Source organism: Lactuca sativa, chromosome 2, assembly GCF_002870075.4.
Source record: "Lactuca sativa cultivar Salinas chromosome 2, Lsat_Salinas_v11, whole genome shotgun sequence".
Classification (NCBI taxonomy): Eukaryota; Viridiplantae; Streptophyta; class Magnoliopsida; order Asterales; family Asteraceae; genus Lactuca; species Lactuca sativa.
Genome location: NC_056624.2, coordinates 161,265,947 through 161,279,616, shown reverse-complemented (window position 1 = coordinate 161,279,616; position 13,670 = coordinate 161,265,947). Strand labels below are relative to the sequence as shown.

The 13,670-nt window shown below is 37.2% G+C and overlaps 1 protein-coding gene across 1 annotated transcript; it reads left to right on the top strand.

Moving 5' to 3' along the window:
• Positions 1-10,228: 10,228 nt before the first annotated feature.
• Positions 10,229-12,221, top strand: LOC111916020 (pentatricopeptide repeat-containing protein At5g66520). The gene has a single exon (XM_023911664.3). The coding sequence runs from the start codon at positions 10,511-10,513 to the stop codon at positions 12,095-12,097; it is 1,587 nt and encodes a 528-aa protein (XP_023767432.1). The 5' UTR covers positions 10,229-10,510; the 3' UTR covers positions 12,098-12,221.
• The last annotated feature ends 1,449 nt before the right edge of the window (positions 12,222-13,670 follow it).

Genomic DNA, 13,670 nt, shown 5'->3' with positions numbered 1-13,670 from the left:
ACCTATAAAAACTTCTACACATTAGTCATAACAAAATAAGGTAAATGGTAAAAACGGTAAAGAGTAAAAGTCGCAAAGTGGTAAATTCATTTTTTTAATATTTTTTGATTTTTTGTTCTAATTTTTTTTTTCAAAAAAATCAAAGGGGGAGGGGGATCAGATCATAGCTTGATTCTACGATCCTACGATGTTACTTGTGATCCTACCCCAAATGTGATCCATATACGGTCCGACTTGTTTTTCGTACTTAGGATCGTAGGATCATTGTAACACTCGTTTTCCGGATTTGATCAATTGAAGACTTAAGGATTTCGAGGATAATGTTTTGGGGAAAAACCTTTAGCCACGATGCGGTAGGACTTAGGATCGTAGGATCTTTGAATGTTGATCGGGGCGCAGTCAGGTAATCACCACGACGCGGTGACGATTGATTGCTAAACCCTAAAGTTCAGGCCTTGGGCCATATTTAAGCAACATAATGGTTAGGGTTTCACCTCATTTCAACCTCCTTCTCCCCAAAAGAAAACCCTAGCCCCCATTTAAGTGTTCTTGGTGTTTGTGTGGCGTTCTTGATGTTTGAGCCTTGTAGTGCAACTTGGGAGTAGAAGGTGGTGAGCTTGTGGATTGAAGGGTTTCTACTTCAAATCTTGTATCTCTTGCATCTCGTAGAGCTTTGGAATGTATAAAGTTTCCACCTTTATCATTCATGTTTCTCATTTCATGATTTGAGGTTCTTTTTAATCCTTTAGAGGGATGTTCTTGGAGTTTTGAGTAACTCCAGAACCTTAGACTTGCTTGGTGGCCCTTTTTGGATTGGATCTGATGGAAAAAGTGTTAGTTCTTGTTTTCCTTTGAAACATGCACAAGTTTTGGTCATTATGAGAGCTTAATGAATTTAGGGTTTAAGATCTTGCATTGTGGTGATGTTTAATTGCATAAAGATGGAAACTTTATCTATTAGATCATTGAGAAAAATAAGATTCAGAGTTATGAGCCTTGATCTGTAAGGATTAAGCTCTTAATGAAGAAAGACACTGCTGACCGAAACCGCGATCCGGCCAAGGAAGTCCTGTGACGTGGTGGTGCGCTGCAATGCACTTGTTTTGTCTGGACTTGGCCATGGTGCGACCAAGAGTTCACCATGGAATGACGACTGTTGTCCTGGCTGACCGTTGACTTTTGACCAGTTTGACATTAGGTTTGATCAATGCTAAGAGTTGAGGGTATAGTTGTGCTTCTCCGGTTTTGCAATTTAAGTGAGTCTTCCCACTATGCCACATGTGACATTGTATAACCTTTGTATGGTAGGATATATGTACTGCTAGAGTATACGTATGTTAGTTGACTAAGATAACTCCTTGTTATGTATGTGCAGTGTAGGATATTTGGTGTCATGGTATGCTAGTCTGGTAGGGTCTTGTGTCACACCCCAAAACCGGAACGGCGGAAACGTTCTGGGGTGGATGACGTCATGTCAAGTATCACAACACGTGCATTATAGTAATCAAAATACAACAAAACATTGCATTAATAGTAATAGTTTTACATGGTTACATTAATACATCAAAGTAATACAAGTAATAGAATAAATACAGCGTGGTACTAAGCTAACTTCATCAACAGCTCTGGGGATGTACCTGTCTAATGCTAACCTGAGAATACAAGTTATTTGAAAAGCGAGTATCAACATTTTTACAAATGGTGGTGAGTTCATAAGTATTTAGTGACATTTCATTCAAATAACTTTATAAAGTAATAGTTTAAGTGTTTACAGTGTATTAGAGTTCTTTCCAGAAAATCCTATATTTTCTTTAATCAAAGCAGCCTTCTTACCAAGACTGGTTAGTGTTATGTGGTAAAAAGTGGTTTTCCCTTAATTGCTATCATTATCAAAATACAGAATTTGATTATTAAAGAAAGTAAGAGACAACAGGGAAATAACCTATGCCTCAGCAGTGAGGACTGCTGGCTAAGGCAAAGGAATCATAGACTCCAGAAGGGTATCGAACGAACGACACGCCTGGTTCAGTCTAACGAATAGAGACACAAACCCCAGAAGGTACCAAATGAAAGGTACAGCTGGTAAGGTCCAACACAGTGAGTACAGACCGCATACAATATCAAATGAAATATATGTCTAGCAAGGTCTAAAATAGTGAATACAGTGAATACAGTGAATATAGTGAATACAGTGAATATAGTGAATACAGTGAATACAATGAATACAGTGGATACTGACCCCAGACAGCATCAAATGAGAGATACGTCTTGTAAGGTCAAAACAGAGGAGACAGACCCCAGACAGTATCAAATGAAAGATACGTCTTGTAAGGTCAAAACAGTGTGACTCTGAAATTAAATTACCAGCATACAGTGTAAAATTGCTGGCGAAATGTCGTTACCTTAAGGCCATGAATTATAAGGTAACCCGGGATACTCGTAACCATACTAACCGACACTAGAGTACCAGACGCCCTACAAGCGTCTATATAATGTGACATTTGTCACCCCTTGGCTTGGTGAGCCGTGGACTATAGCTAGCAGTCAGGGTGCGGGGGTGTCAATCCCGTATAGATCTATACACACAATGTCCGCTCTCCCTACAGGAGACTCTGGTTACCAACTAGACGATGGAGAAGGCCGTGTCCTGAAGATGCATCCCAAATAGTGGGTAGAGACTTCCAACTAGTGGGTTTCTAATGCAGGTGCTGAACTAGAGGTAGAGACTCATAACTGAACTGAATGAAGTAACCCATATGTCTATGCTTGTGTACATAATATATAACTAATGAATCAACGACCTTCGGATGGACATCTGATCCCACCAGACCACATCTCAACGAAGAAAAGGAAATAGGGCGGACAAGCCTTCCTAAGTCCTTCAATCATTATTCATATGCATCTATACAAGCACAGACATACATCTAACTACGCTTGAGTGTGTATCAAGTGGAATCATATCGTGAAGTATAAGTGTATAGAGGAACATCCGAGTCGTGAAGTATAAGCGTACAGTGGAACATCCGAGTCGTGAAGTATAAGCGTACAGTGGAACATCCAAGTCATGAAGTATAAGAGTACAGTGGAACATCTGATTCGTGAAGTATAAGTGTACAGAGTGGGATAATCGAATCGTGAAGTATAAGTGTACCAAGTGTAAGTGTATCACGAAGTGGAAACGACGATAAGTGAAGTAAGAGCGCCTATCAAGTATAAGCGAATACAAGTATACGCGAAATAGAGACAATACCAAGTATAAACGCATCACGAAGTGAAAGCGTTATTGAGTAGGAGTTTAAAAATAAGTATAAGTGAAGCAGCAGTAACTAACAAGTAAAAGTATACATGAAAACCTTGGAAAAACCCTTATACTCAGGAAAATCGCATTTGTATTCTTTGGTAAAATAAGTGTGAAAACCTTTAGAAATCTTTGAGAATCTTTCATAAATCAGTTTGAAAATGGAACTTTGATAGAGCAATAAAAGTAAGAACTTGAACAAGTGAAAACCCTTTTTGAAAGCCATTTATAGTGTCCTACTCGGTAAAACAGTGTATAGTGGTAAAATCTTGTGCATGCGGGTTATCAATCACATGTGATTGATATGATAACTAGCATGTTTAACTTGTATTCCCCCTATAAAACATGTAAAAACATTTAAAAGGTTCATTCAGGGGTATGAACTCACCTGGTGTAAGTAGGTCCGACGAAAGTGCCGTTTGGGCGTTCGGTGTCACGCAAGGACTTGAACACACACAATGACCTATTTAATATATGATAACATATGTTCACATACAATTAGTATATTTAATACTAATTAAACAAATATACGCGCTCAAAGGAGCGGAAAACACTTTGGATAAGTGTTTGGGTGTCCCGGGTAGCGTCTAAAGGTGTGTATGGCTTAGGAATGGAGTTTATTATCCGAGAGTAAACTCCCAAAGTTGTGTTTACGGCCCAGGGACATCTCACCATGAGTTTACGGCCGTAAACTCATGGTGAGGGTATCTAGTGTGTTTTAAGGCTTCTACTTGCTCATGGAATTATTCTAAGTACTTTTCCAAAAAGGCATGAGTGGGTTTGAGGCTTCTAAGGGCATGATCTTGGAGTTTACGGCCTAAGGTCAACTCCTAAGGGAGTTTACGGCCGTAAACTCTCATCCTTAGAGTTTTGTGAAGTTTAAAGCCCCTAATGCCTTGCTAGTAATTTATAATGAAGTATGATGCCATTTTGGGGGATTAAATCAATGTTTTGGGCATGTTTAAGGGTGTTTACGGCCTTGACACATGTCTGGGCCGTAAACTCCTTTTACTCCTTCATTTTATTGAGTTTAATTGATCTAACCCAAAAGGACAAGCCCCTAATTTATGTCTTAAGCCTTGGTATGAATTTAGGGCACCTTTCCATATGTTTTTATGAGTTTACGGCCCTGGAGCTATTTCTTGGGAAGCTTTGGCCGTAAACTCCTAAATGGAGGGTGTTTGACATGTTTAAGGTCCCCAAACTATTTTTTAGATGATTCTAGGATTTATTCCAAGGCTATTGGTGGAGTTCTAGGGCTTTTAAACATGTAAAAATGAGTTTACACCCCATGTTTGAGGGGTTTACGGCCCAAGCACATTCCTTGGCCGTAAACTCCTATTTGCTCCTCAAAATTCATGACTAGGGTGTTCTAAGTCCGGATTTGCAAGCCATAAGGTTGTATCTAAGTCCCAATGTTGGTTTGGAGGGGTTAAATTGCTTAAAAACCCACTTATTAAGTGTTTACGGCCCAAGCATGCTCCTTGGCCGTAAACACATGTTCCAAGTCCAATTCTATGCTATAAACACGAATCATAATGTTTAGAATAGTCTAGGGTAAGCGGACTTACAATTTGGAAGCGTTTGGTTGCGGATTTGGGGCGAAAACGGGTCTAGAGAGAGAGTATAGAGAGAGAGAGAGAGGGTGGAAAAGCTCCAAATACTGCCCTTTATATATGGGTGGGAGTTGGAGCTCAGTGGAATTCTACCCAATACTGCCGTTAAACGGGACTTTTGGTCGCACCCGATTTAGTGGTCGTAACAATAAAACTTAACATTTTCCAAATAAATGGAAATGGGTGTTATGTGTTTTTATTTCTTTTTATCACGACTTAACGGCATATTAAATGTAAACAAATGGAATGTTTATTAAATTTGACGACCTCTAATTAACGGAACTTTATAAACTGGAATATTCCGTTAACGGTAACGGGGAAATGTAACGGAACAACTTGGGTTGTCACATCTTGCATGTGGATTTTATAATAATGTTATGTGTCATGATTGGTTAGGGTAATAATGGTATTGGTGGATTGTTGAGTAGATACATTGGGGGTTGTATATAAATTTAAATTAGATAGCCCGATAACTCATGGTCTAAGGCCTTATTTCATGGTTCTTGTTTGATTTATTGCTTTTTGGTGGGATCATCTGTTTGACTGTCTATCTGATTTCCGACTACATATGATTACGTGTTCATAAGGCGGTCGTCAGTATTAGCATTGGCCTTGGTATGGATATGGTATGACTATTGGTTGAGGATTGCAGGACGTTTGGGAGCCAGTAGTAGTGGTGGTTGAGAGCCAATAATAATGTGGAGGCAGAGCGCTAATGGATGATATGTATGGTAGTTGTGTAGGTTGTATGCATATGATATGAGAGTTGGCTGATCGACGCTAAAGCCGAGAACTTTGCTTGTATGTATGGTGAAATATGTGGTATACTGGGGGACTCAGTAAGCTTTATGCTTATAGTTATAGATTAAATGTTTTGCAGGTTGTTCGTGGGAAGAGCTCGATGAGATTGTACACTTGCATCGAAGATTTTTGGTTTCCGCTGTTTTGTAATTCAACTCGATTAACTTTATGATATTTAAACAAATGATTGTCACTTAATGATTTTAAGTAAAAAGTTTTAATTGTTTGACCTATTCTAAATGTAAAATCTCTTTTGTGATTTGGGGACGTTACAATCATACGATCCTACGATCAAGATCGCGTTTTGACAACCTTGGGTGGTGCATGAGGAAGAAAAGTGTGCCAAAGAAATGGTTTGTATTATTATTATTATTATAAAAGTAAATTAAATGAATGTTTTTATGGTTTTCTTATAATGCCATGGTTATATTAAAAAATAACAAAATGTGTTAGTAAGGGGCATTACAAAATATGAATAACTAAATTATATTGTGTAATCAACCAATCAATTCAAGTTAATTTTTCTATTTCTATTAAAAATCCAAAATTACAAGTCAAATAGCAACTTGTCATAGATTTCCATATGTCTAGTCTTCGTCGTTCCAAATACAGTTTTGTTGCGAAAGTTCTAAATAACCCAACAAGCCATCATCTAGAAATCGTCTAGTAACTATCATCGAAAAGACGCCATTAAAGTTCGAATCCACACCATTTTGTCTTGTTGGTCATAGAAAACAAACGAATGCAAAACGTGTTGGAGCTCCATCCGTTGATGCGTTGCCCCATGAATCTTGCATATGAATATATTCCAATCATCCATAGGAATTCGATCTTTCACCAAACATGTTTTTTTTATTATCAAGGTAACAAACTATAGGAAATATGATTCTTAACAACACATCACCAACCCAAAATCTTGCTCGTTGGCTATTTTCCACATGATTACTACAAAAAATGTCAAATCAAAGACTTTGTTTTTAAATTATTGGAGTGCGAATAATATTAATCCACAGGGTGTTTAGAGCTAAATTATAAATCAAATGATCACCATCATCGGGGATGTTTTCTTAACGCCCGACACTTGAGTAATTTTTATTAACCATTTTATTCATAAAAGTTTGATTTTTCAAAATATTTTAGTTACAAAATTTGGGTCCATCCATCGCATTTGTCTCATATTCAACTCCTTTTGAGAAAAGAGATCTTGGAGGCTCTTATGATACGTATAGAGTTTGCATTTGGTTCCGTAAAGATAATGCTTCCATATCTTTAGGGCAAAAACTACTGCTGCAAGCTCTAGATCACGAGTCAGATAATTTTATCATGTGGCATTAGCTGTCTTGAGGCGTAAGCTACTACTTTGTCCCTTTGGGTAAGGGCACATCCCAATCCAATCTTAGAAGCATCACTGAAAGCTGTGAAATCTTCAGTTCCTTCTGCTAGGACAAGGATTGGTGCCTCACACAATCTCTCCTTCAATTCACCAAAAGCTACTATGAAGTCAATTCCCTCCCAAAAAAACATATGTTACACAAATATATTTAAATTTACGACTTGTCACCATTTTGATGTATCAGTTGCTCGGTGTAACATCCCAAAAAAAACTGTGGTAAAATCTTCATTTTTCAAGCACTCTAAAATATAACCAATTCGTCTCAAATCGACCATAATATAAAATATTCTCAACATCAGAGTAAAATCAAATATCAATGTGGAATAAAATCAAGGGGATGTTGTACGATCACACAAGGCCCTTCCCTTTCGAACTGGAAGTACGTGAAAATGTTAAACCACAAAACTGTAAGCACAAAGCTTAGTGAGTTCCCCAAAATATCACATACCATATAAATGGGCCCAACCCGACATATAAATAAATAAGCCCAACCCAACATATAAATAGGCCCAACCCAACATACATAAAGTGGCCCAAACCAACATACAAATGGGCCCAACCAAACATAAATAATAATAGGCCCATCCCAGCATACAAATAGGTCCAACCCAACATAAATAATAATAGGCCCAAACCAATCTAAATAATAATGGCCCAGACCAACATAAATAACAATGGGGCCAACCCAACATACAAATAGGCCTAACCCAATATAAACATGCAAAAGTCATAAAGACAACTAACACAATCCAGTGGGCCGACATTGGTGCCTTCGACCCACGAGTATAGTGAGAAGACTCACCTCAATCTGAATATAGACAATACGCATACTCGAACTGCCGATGCTGGAACTCCTCACATTAACCAAATTCACAATTAAACCTTAATCAAAATTTAGATGCTAATCCTACTCAAAGTCTTGTTTCATAGTTGTCTTACTTAGGTAAAAGACCAGTTTACCCTTCCATGGATAGAATCTACCTTACTTGAACTAAAACCCATTTTGTCCTGTGTAGAGCCTTAGGATGGAAACGGGGCAAAATCAGGCAAAATTACGCTCAATGTACTACTCTGTTTTTCCAACTTCATAATATGCTCTTAATACTTAAAGAGTAAACGTCCAATTCCCAGATCCGGTCTTAAAGAAAATCCTAAGTGATAACGTCTCTGACTTTATGCCTTTGCATGACTTAAAAAGGCACAATACCAAACCCTAGGTTCATAAGACACTCCAACGCTCAATAACTCATGCACAAAAGGATGAGAGTGACCAAGCTCCCATTTTTATCCCTATACAAGATTAGAAATAATAAGAAAAGACACTCATAAGGTCTGGAGTAACTTCTACTCACTAAGACCATGTTTAGGGGACAAAAGTACATAAAAACCCCACAAGCTAACTAGATCTAACAAAGGAATCATCAAGGTTCAAGCTTTATACCTCCTGGAGAATGTTGAAGAAGAACAAAGTCTGGATGTACAAGCTATAAATTACCAAGTACACTTTCAATGGCCTCCTTCTTCACAAAACACACATAGAATCACTCAAATGCTTCAACATTCACACTAAGGGGATAGGGTTTCAAGGTGAATGAATGGAGGGGTGGAGGCTGAGTATGGAGAGGGTCTCAAGGAGTTAAGTTCCTTAAATAGGGCTCACAACCCCACAATTAGGGTTTGAACCCTGCGCACCTACGCCCTGTGTAGATAGAGTTAGGCGTAAGGCATAAAACCCTCACATGGATTTAGTGACTTACACCCTGTGTAGGACCAATTTCTCCAAAGTTAAAGTTTTTTCTAACAAAAATAATAAAAGAACATACCTGAGGATACATGTGTTACACTCGGTGCTTGCTCAGTGCTGATAATTGTAATTATGAATGTTGGATTTGAGTCATTTTTTGTTGTTTAGAAACAGGTTGGGGTATTGTATTGTATAACATGCCTTTGAAATTGTTACAAAAGAATTGAAATTTTGTCCAGTTCTTAGACATAGTTTGTGTTTACCATTTTTCTAGCAAGGAATAAAAAAAGAGTAGTTTCTTTGTATTTTTTACCTCGCTAAAATGTTCTTTTATGGTTATTATTCTTTAACTACGATGAAAGTAAGTGACATAAAAATAAAACATGTATTTTACCCTTTAAAATATACACATATTGGGTCGGTTTCTGATTCGATTTTACAAATTGGGTCGGTTCTAAAAGTACAAACCCAACCCAACCCAAACTGAAATTTTCAATTTTTAAAAATCTAAACCCAAAATTGATGGTTTAGGGTTAGATCCAATTTTCGATTTTGGTTGTGCTCGCCCCAATAATACACAATTCATCATCTTTCTTCGTAAAGATCCACCATACATAGCCACCACCTTCAACCTCTATAGTGTCCGCCTTGACGCTGCCTTTAACCACTACAACATCGACCTCCTTCTAGCTACCACAACACCCTTTTTCCATCTCTGCCATAGAGAATATCAAATATATTGTGCCTCCTCCATAATGATGATCACTTTCCACCTTCATTGTCGCTTTCATATGCTGTCGGAACCCAAGTAGAAAGCCTAGTTTTATAGGCATCAACTTTCTGAAGCACCATTTTTCGGATCGATAGAGATTCCCATCACCACCTTCATCTCCAAAATGCCTACATCTTTGAACCTCATAGATCTGGCACCATCGTCATCGCCTTCACTTTCTATTTCTCTCTTTATAACCCTTATGAGTGTATGTGTTCTTAAATATTTGTGTTTTTGATTGTGTGTGTATATGTGTTTATGAGTGTGTGTTCTTGATTATGTGTGCATGTGTTTGTTGAAGAACAAACGTAATTTTTTTTGGGTGTGGGGAGAGAGAGAGAAAGCGAGCGCAACTAGACGATAGTGGGGTGGTTGGCGGTGGTGATGGAGTATGGTGTGTGACATTCTAATTAAATATTCGTTTTAAATGTAATAAAAATAACTTATCAATTAATTGAAACCACACAAACAAACACAGAGATTTTCATAATTGTCATCACCAAACACAATGACAAAACTATAATTAAATAAAAAAAATAAAATGAATTAAAACAGATCAAAAAAGTCTTTTTACGTAGATAAAAAAAATCTTTTTACAACCTTTCATCAAAGTGATACCACAAAGATAATCACATAGAGTTTTCTATAGTTGTCATCTCCATTCCAATTCTAGCAAAGATAGGGACCAAAACTTTAATTTTGTCTATATTTACATATGTAGATTTGTATTTCTCTCGTCGTGTATTTTACCATATCAGGTCATCTACTCAAATACTTTGAAAAGATAGAGTCGACCCAAAACTAAAGTTGGCAAATTGCTACAGGAAGTGTTAGGATCTCAACAATCTAACAAGACTAGAGAGAAGACTGCGAGTGCGAAGATGTTATGGGGGGATCCAACATTGCCTCTAAATATTTGAAATCAAGTCGAAAGGCACTCTCCCTTCTAGACCAACCATGTCTTACAAGCTCCTACATAAACCAAATTCACGCCCACCTTATCTGCTCAGGTTCCATCTCCGACCCATTCGCCGCCGGAAAACTTTTGTTCTCATGCATAACATCGACCCACGCCGATCTCCAACATGCATACACCGTATTTCAATCAATACCTCATCGATCCACTTACATATGGAACACCATGATCAGAGCATTTACCGAGCAGGGTAAATCTCAACATGCTATATCCTTGTTTAAGCGTATGTTTGGTTGCGGGTTTTCACCCACTAATCACACATTTTCTTTCGTTCTTAGAGCTTGTGCTGATCTTTCTGAACTTCAATTAGGATTGGTCTGTCATGGCCAAGCAATTAAATTAGGGTGGGAAAGTTACGATTTTGTTCAAAACGGGTTGATTCATTTATACGCTGTGTGTAATCATTTAGACTATTGTCGTAGACTGTTCGATAGTAGCTCGGATAGGGATATTATCACATGGACTGCAGTGATCAATGGGTATGCCAAATCAAGCCAAACAGAAGTTGCAAGACAACTGTTCGATGAAATGCCTATGAAGAATAACGTGTCTTGGAGTGTCATGATCAATGGGTATGTTCAAGTTGGGTTATTTAAAGAAGCTCTTGATCTATTCAATGACATGTTGCATTCTGGGTTCCACCCTAATCGCTCAAGTATCGTGCTTGCACTCTCTGCATGTGGTTTTCTTGGTGCATTAGATCAAGGTAGATGGATTCATACATATGTTAACAAAAAGAAGATGAATTTGGATGTAATCTTGGGTACATCCCTTATAGACATGTACGCTAAATGTGGTTGCATTGAATTAGCTTATATTGTATTCGAAAACATGACATATAGAGATGTGTTTGCTTTTACTTCATTGATTTCTGGTCTAGCTAACAATGGAGAAAGCAAAAAAGCAATAGCATTGCTCACAAGGATGAACACAGAAGGGGTTAAACCAAATGAGATCACATTCATCTGTGTTCTAAATGCATGTAGTCGAATGGGATTAGTAAAAGAAGGTTTAAGAGTTTTTGAAATGATGAGTGAAGTTTATGGGATTGAGCCTAGTGTGAAGCATTACGGGTGTTTGGTTGATCTTCTCGGTGGAGCTGGGATGCTAGAAGAGGCTAAAAGTGTTGTGACTAAAATGCCCATGGAGCCTGATTCTTATGTGTTGGGTGCATTACTGAATGCATGTAGGGTTCATGGGAATGTGGAATTGGGTAAGGAAATGGTGGAGGGTTTGGTGGAAAGGGGTCTTGATTTTAGTGGAGTTCATGTTCTTCTTTCGAATATTTATGCATCTGTTGATGAATGGGGGTATGTGGAAAGTGTAAGGAAGAAGATGGAAGATGAGAAGGTGAAAAAGGAGGTTGGGTGTAGTTTGATTGAAGTGGAGGGTGTGGTGTGTGAATTTGTTGCAGGAAATAAAGTGGTTGTGGAGGAGATTGAATTGGTGTCATTAGGAATTGACAAGCACTTGAGATCCTATTGGATTGATACTTGATATAATGAAATATAATGTGTGGTTGAAAGTTATAGATAGACTTATAGCCATAGGTAAGTAAAGCAAGCACTCATTCTTATCCTTTTCTATTTGTTGTATGAAATTTGAACCAATTGTGTTTGAATTTGTCTTTAAAAGAACCATCATGATAGTAGGAATCCCTAAAAAGCACTCTATGCATGTGAATCTTGTTTTTAAAAAGGGACATTCTAGTCTTGATAGTTGAATATCATAAATTCAAGTTTTCACATTGTTTTTTTCTTTATGAAAAATGTGTGATTGCATGTTCTAATTAACATTGGATTTCTTTTTAGAGCATCCACTATGGTTCAACCTTTAGAGGTCCAAAAAATATATAAGGTCGTGCAAGAAAAATCATAGTTGAGTTTTGTTTCATCCTAAAATCATAGTTGAGAAAAATAACAAAAAAACATGGACCATCAATCTCTAATTAATTAATTTATATTTAGCATCTTAATACACCCTCCTCTTATTTCTACTTTATACATTTACCCATTTTAATGTATTAATTTCATAATAAAAATTAAAACAATAAAATATAACACCAATTACATTTTATTTTTTAAAGGTCAAAATGAAACCAATATTCAATATTATTACTTGAAAAAATTGTAAATTTGTTCCTCGTGGGTTGTAATTTTTTAGGGTTTTGGTTTCTATGATTCAAAAATTACAAATTTAGTCATTATCAACATGTTTCATTATGATTTTGGTCCATGGAAATAACACTCGTTATCTCTCATATGTTAATTCACCCCATCCGCCCATCGCGTGAGGATAAAATCGTTTTTTCACCTTTCCCTTCACATTACCGTAATTATGAAAACACTGTACAACCTATACTCTCACTTGTATGCCCTCTTGTTTTTAGTTGCCATTTCCTCTTCTTTCTCATTCATTCTTATCCTTCTCACAAAACCATAAATTTAAACCCGATTTTGGATCCTCGTAACTATATTTGTCTAAAGACAAAACTTCATAAATGGTCCATGTGGTATCTCGAAATCTAAAGTTTAGTCTCTAAGCTCAAAAAACATCATAGATGGTCCATGTGGTTTCAAAACTTTTAACAAACAGCCCCTTGCCCGTATAAAAAGACTTATATGCCCTTTTTATTTCTGTTTAGAATTACTTTTACCTAATCCTATTTAAAAAGATAGAAAAAAATAAATAATTCATTAGGCCCACATCTCTCTATCTCTCTCTCTCTCTCTGATAAGCTATTAAGAACCACCGAAAATGGTGTTTTCCAGCCACCAGAAATGGGCCACAGTCATCCTTTAGTTGATTAACACCACAACCAAACACCTCCACCTATGGTTGTGTTTTTTCACTGTCTTAACCCTCCTCTTTCTATCTTCCTTTTTCTTATTCATAAGTGTTAGGTGCATTTCATGCACCCATTTTGTAGTTTTATTTCATAAAAGTGCATTGCATATAGGCTTAAACTCATGCATTTTGCATGTTTTTCGGGATTTTTCATGAAGCAATTTCATTCACACATTTTTGTGATATTTCAGGGACTTTTGGAGGTAGGATCTTACTTGAGGAG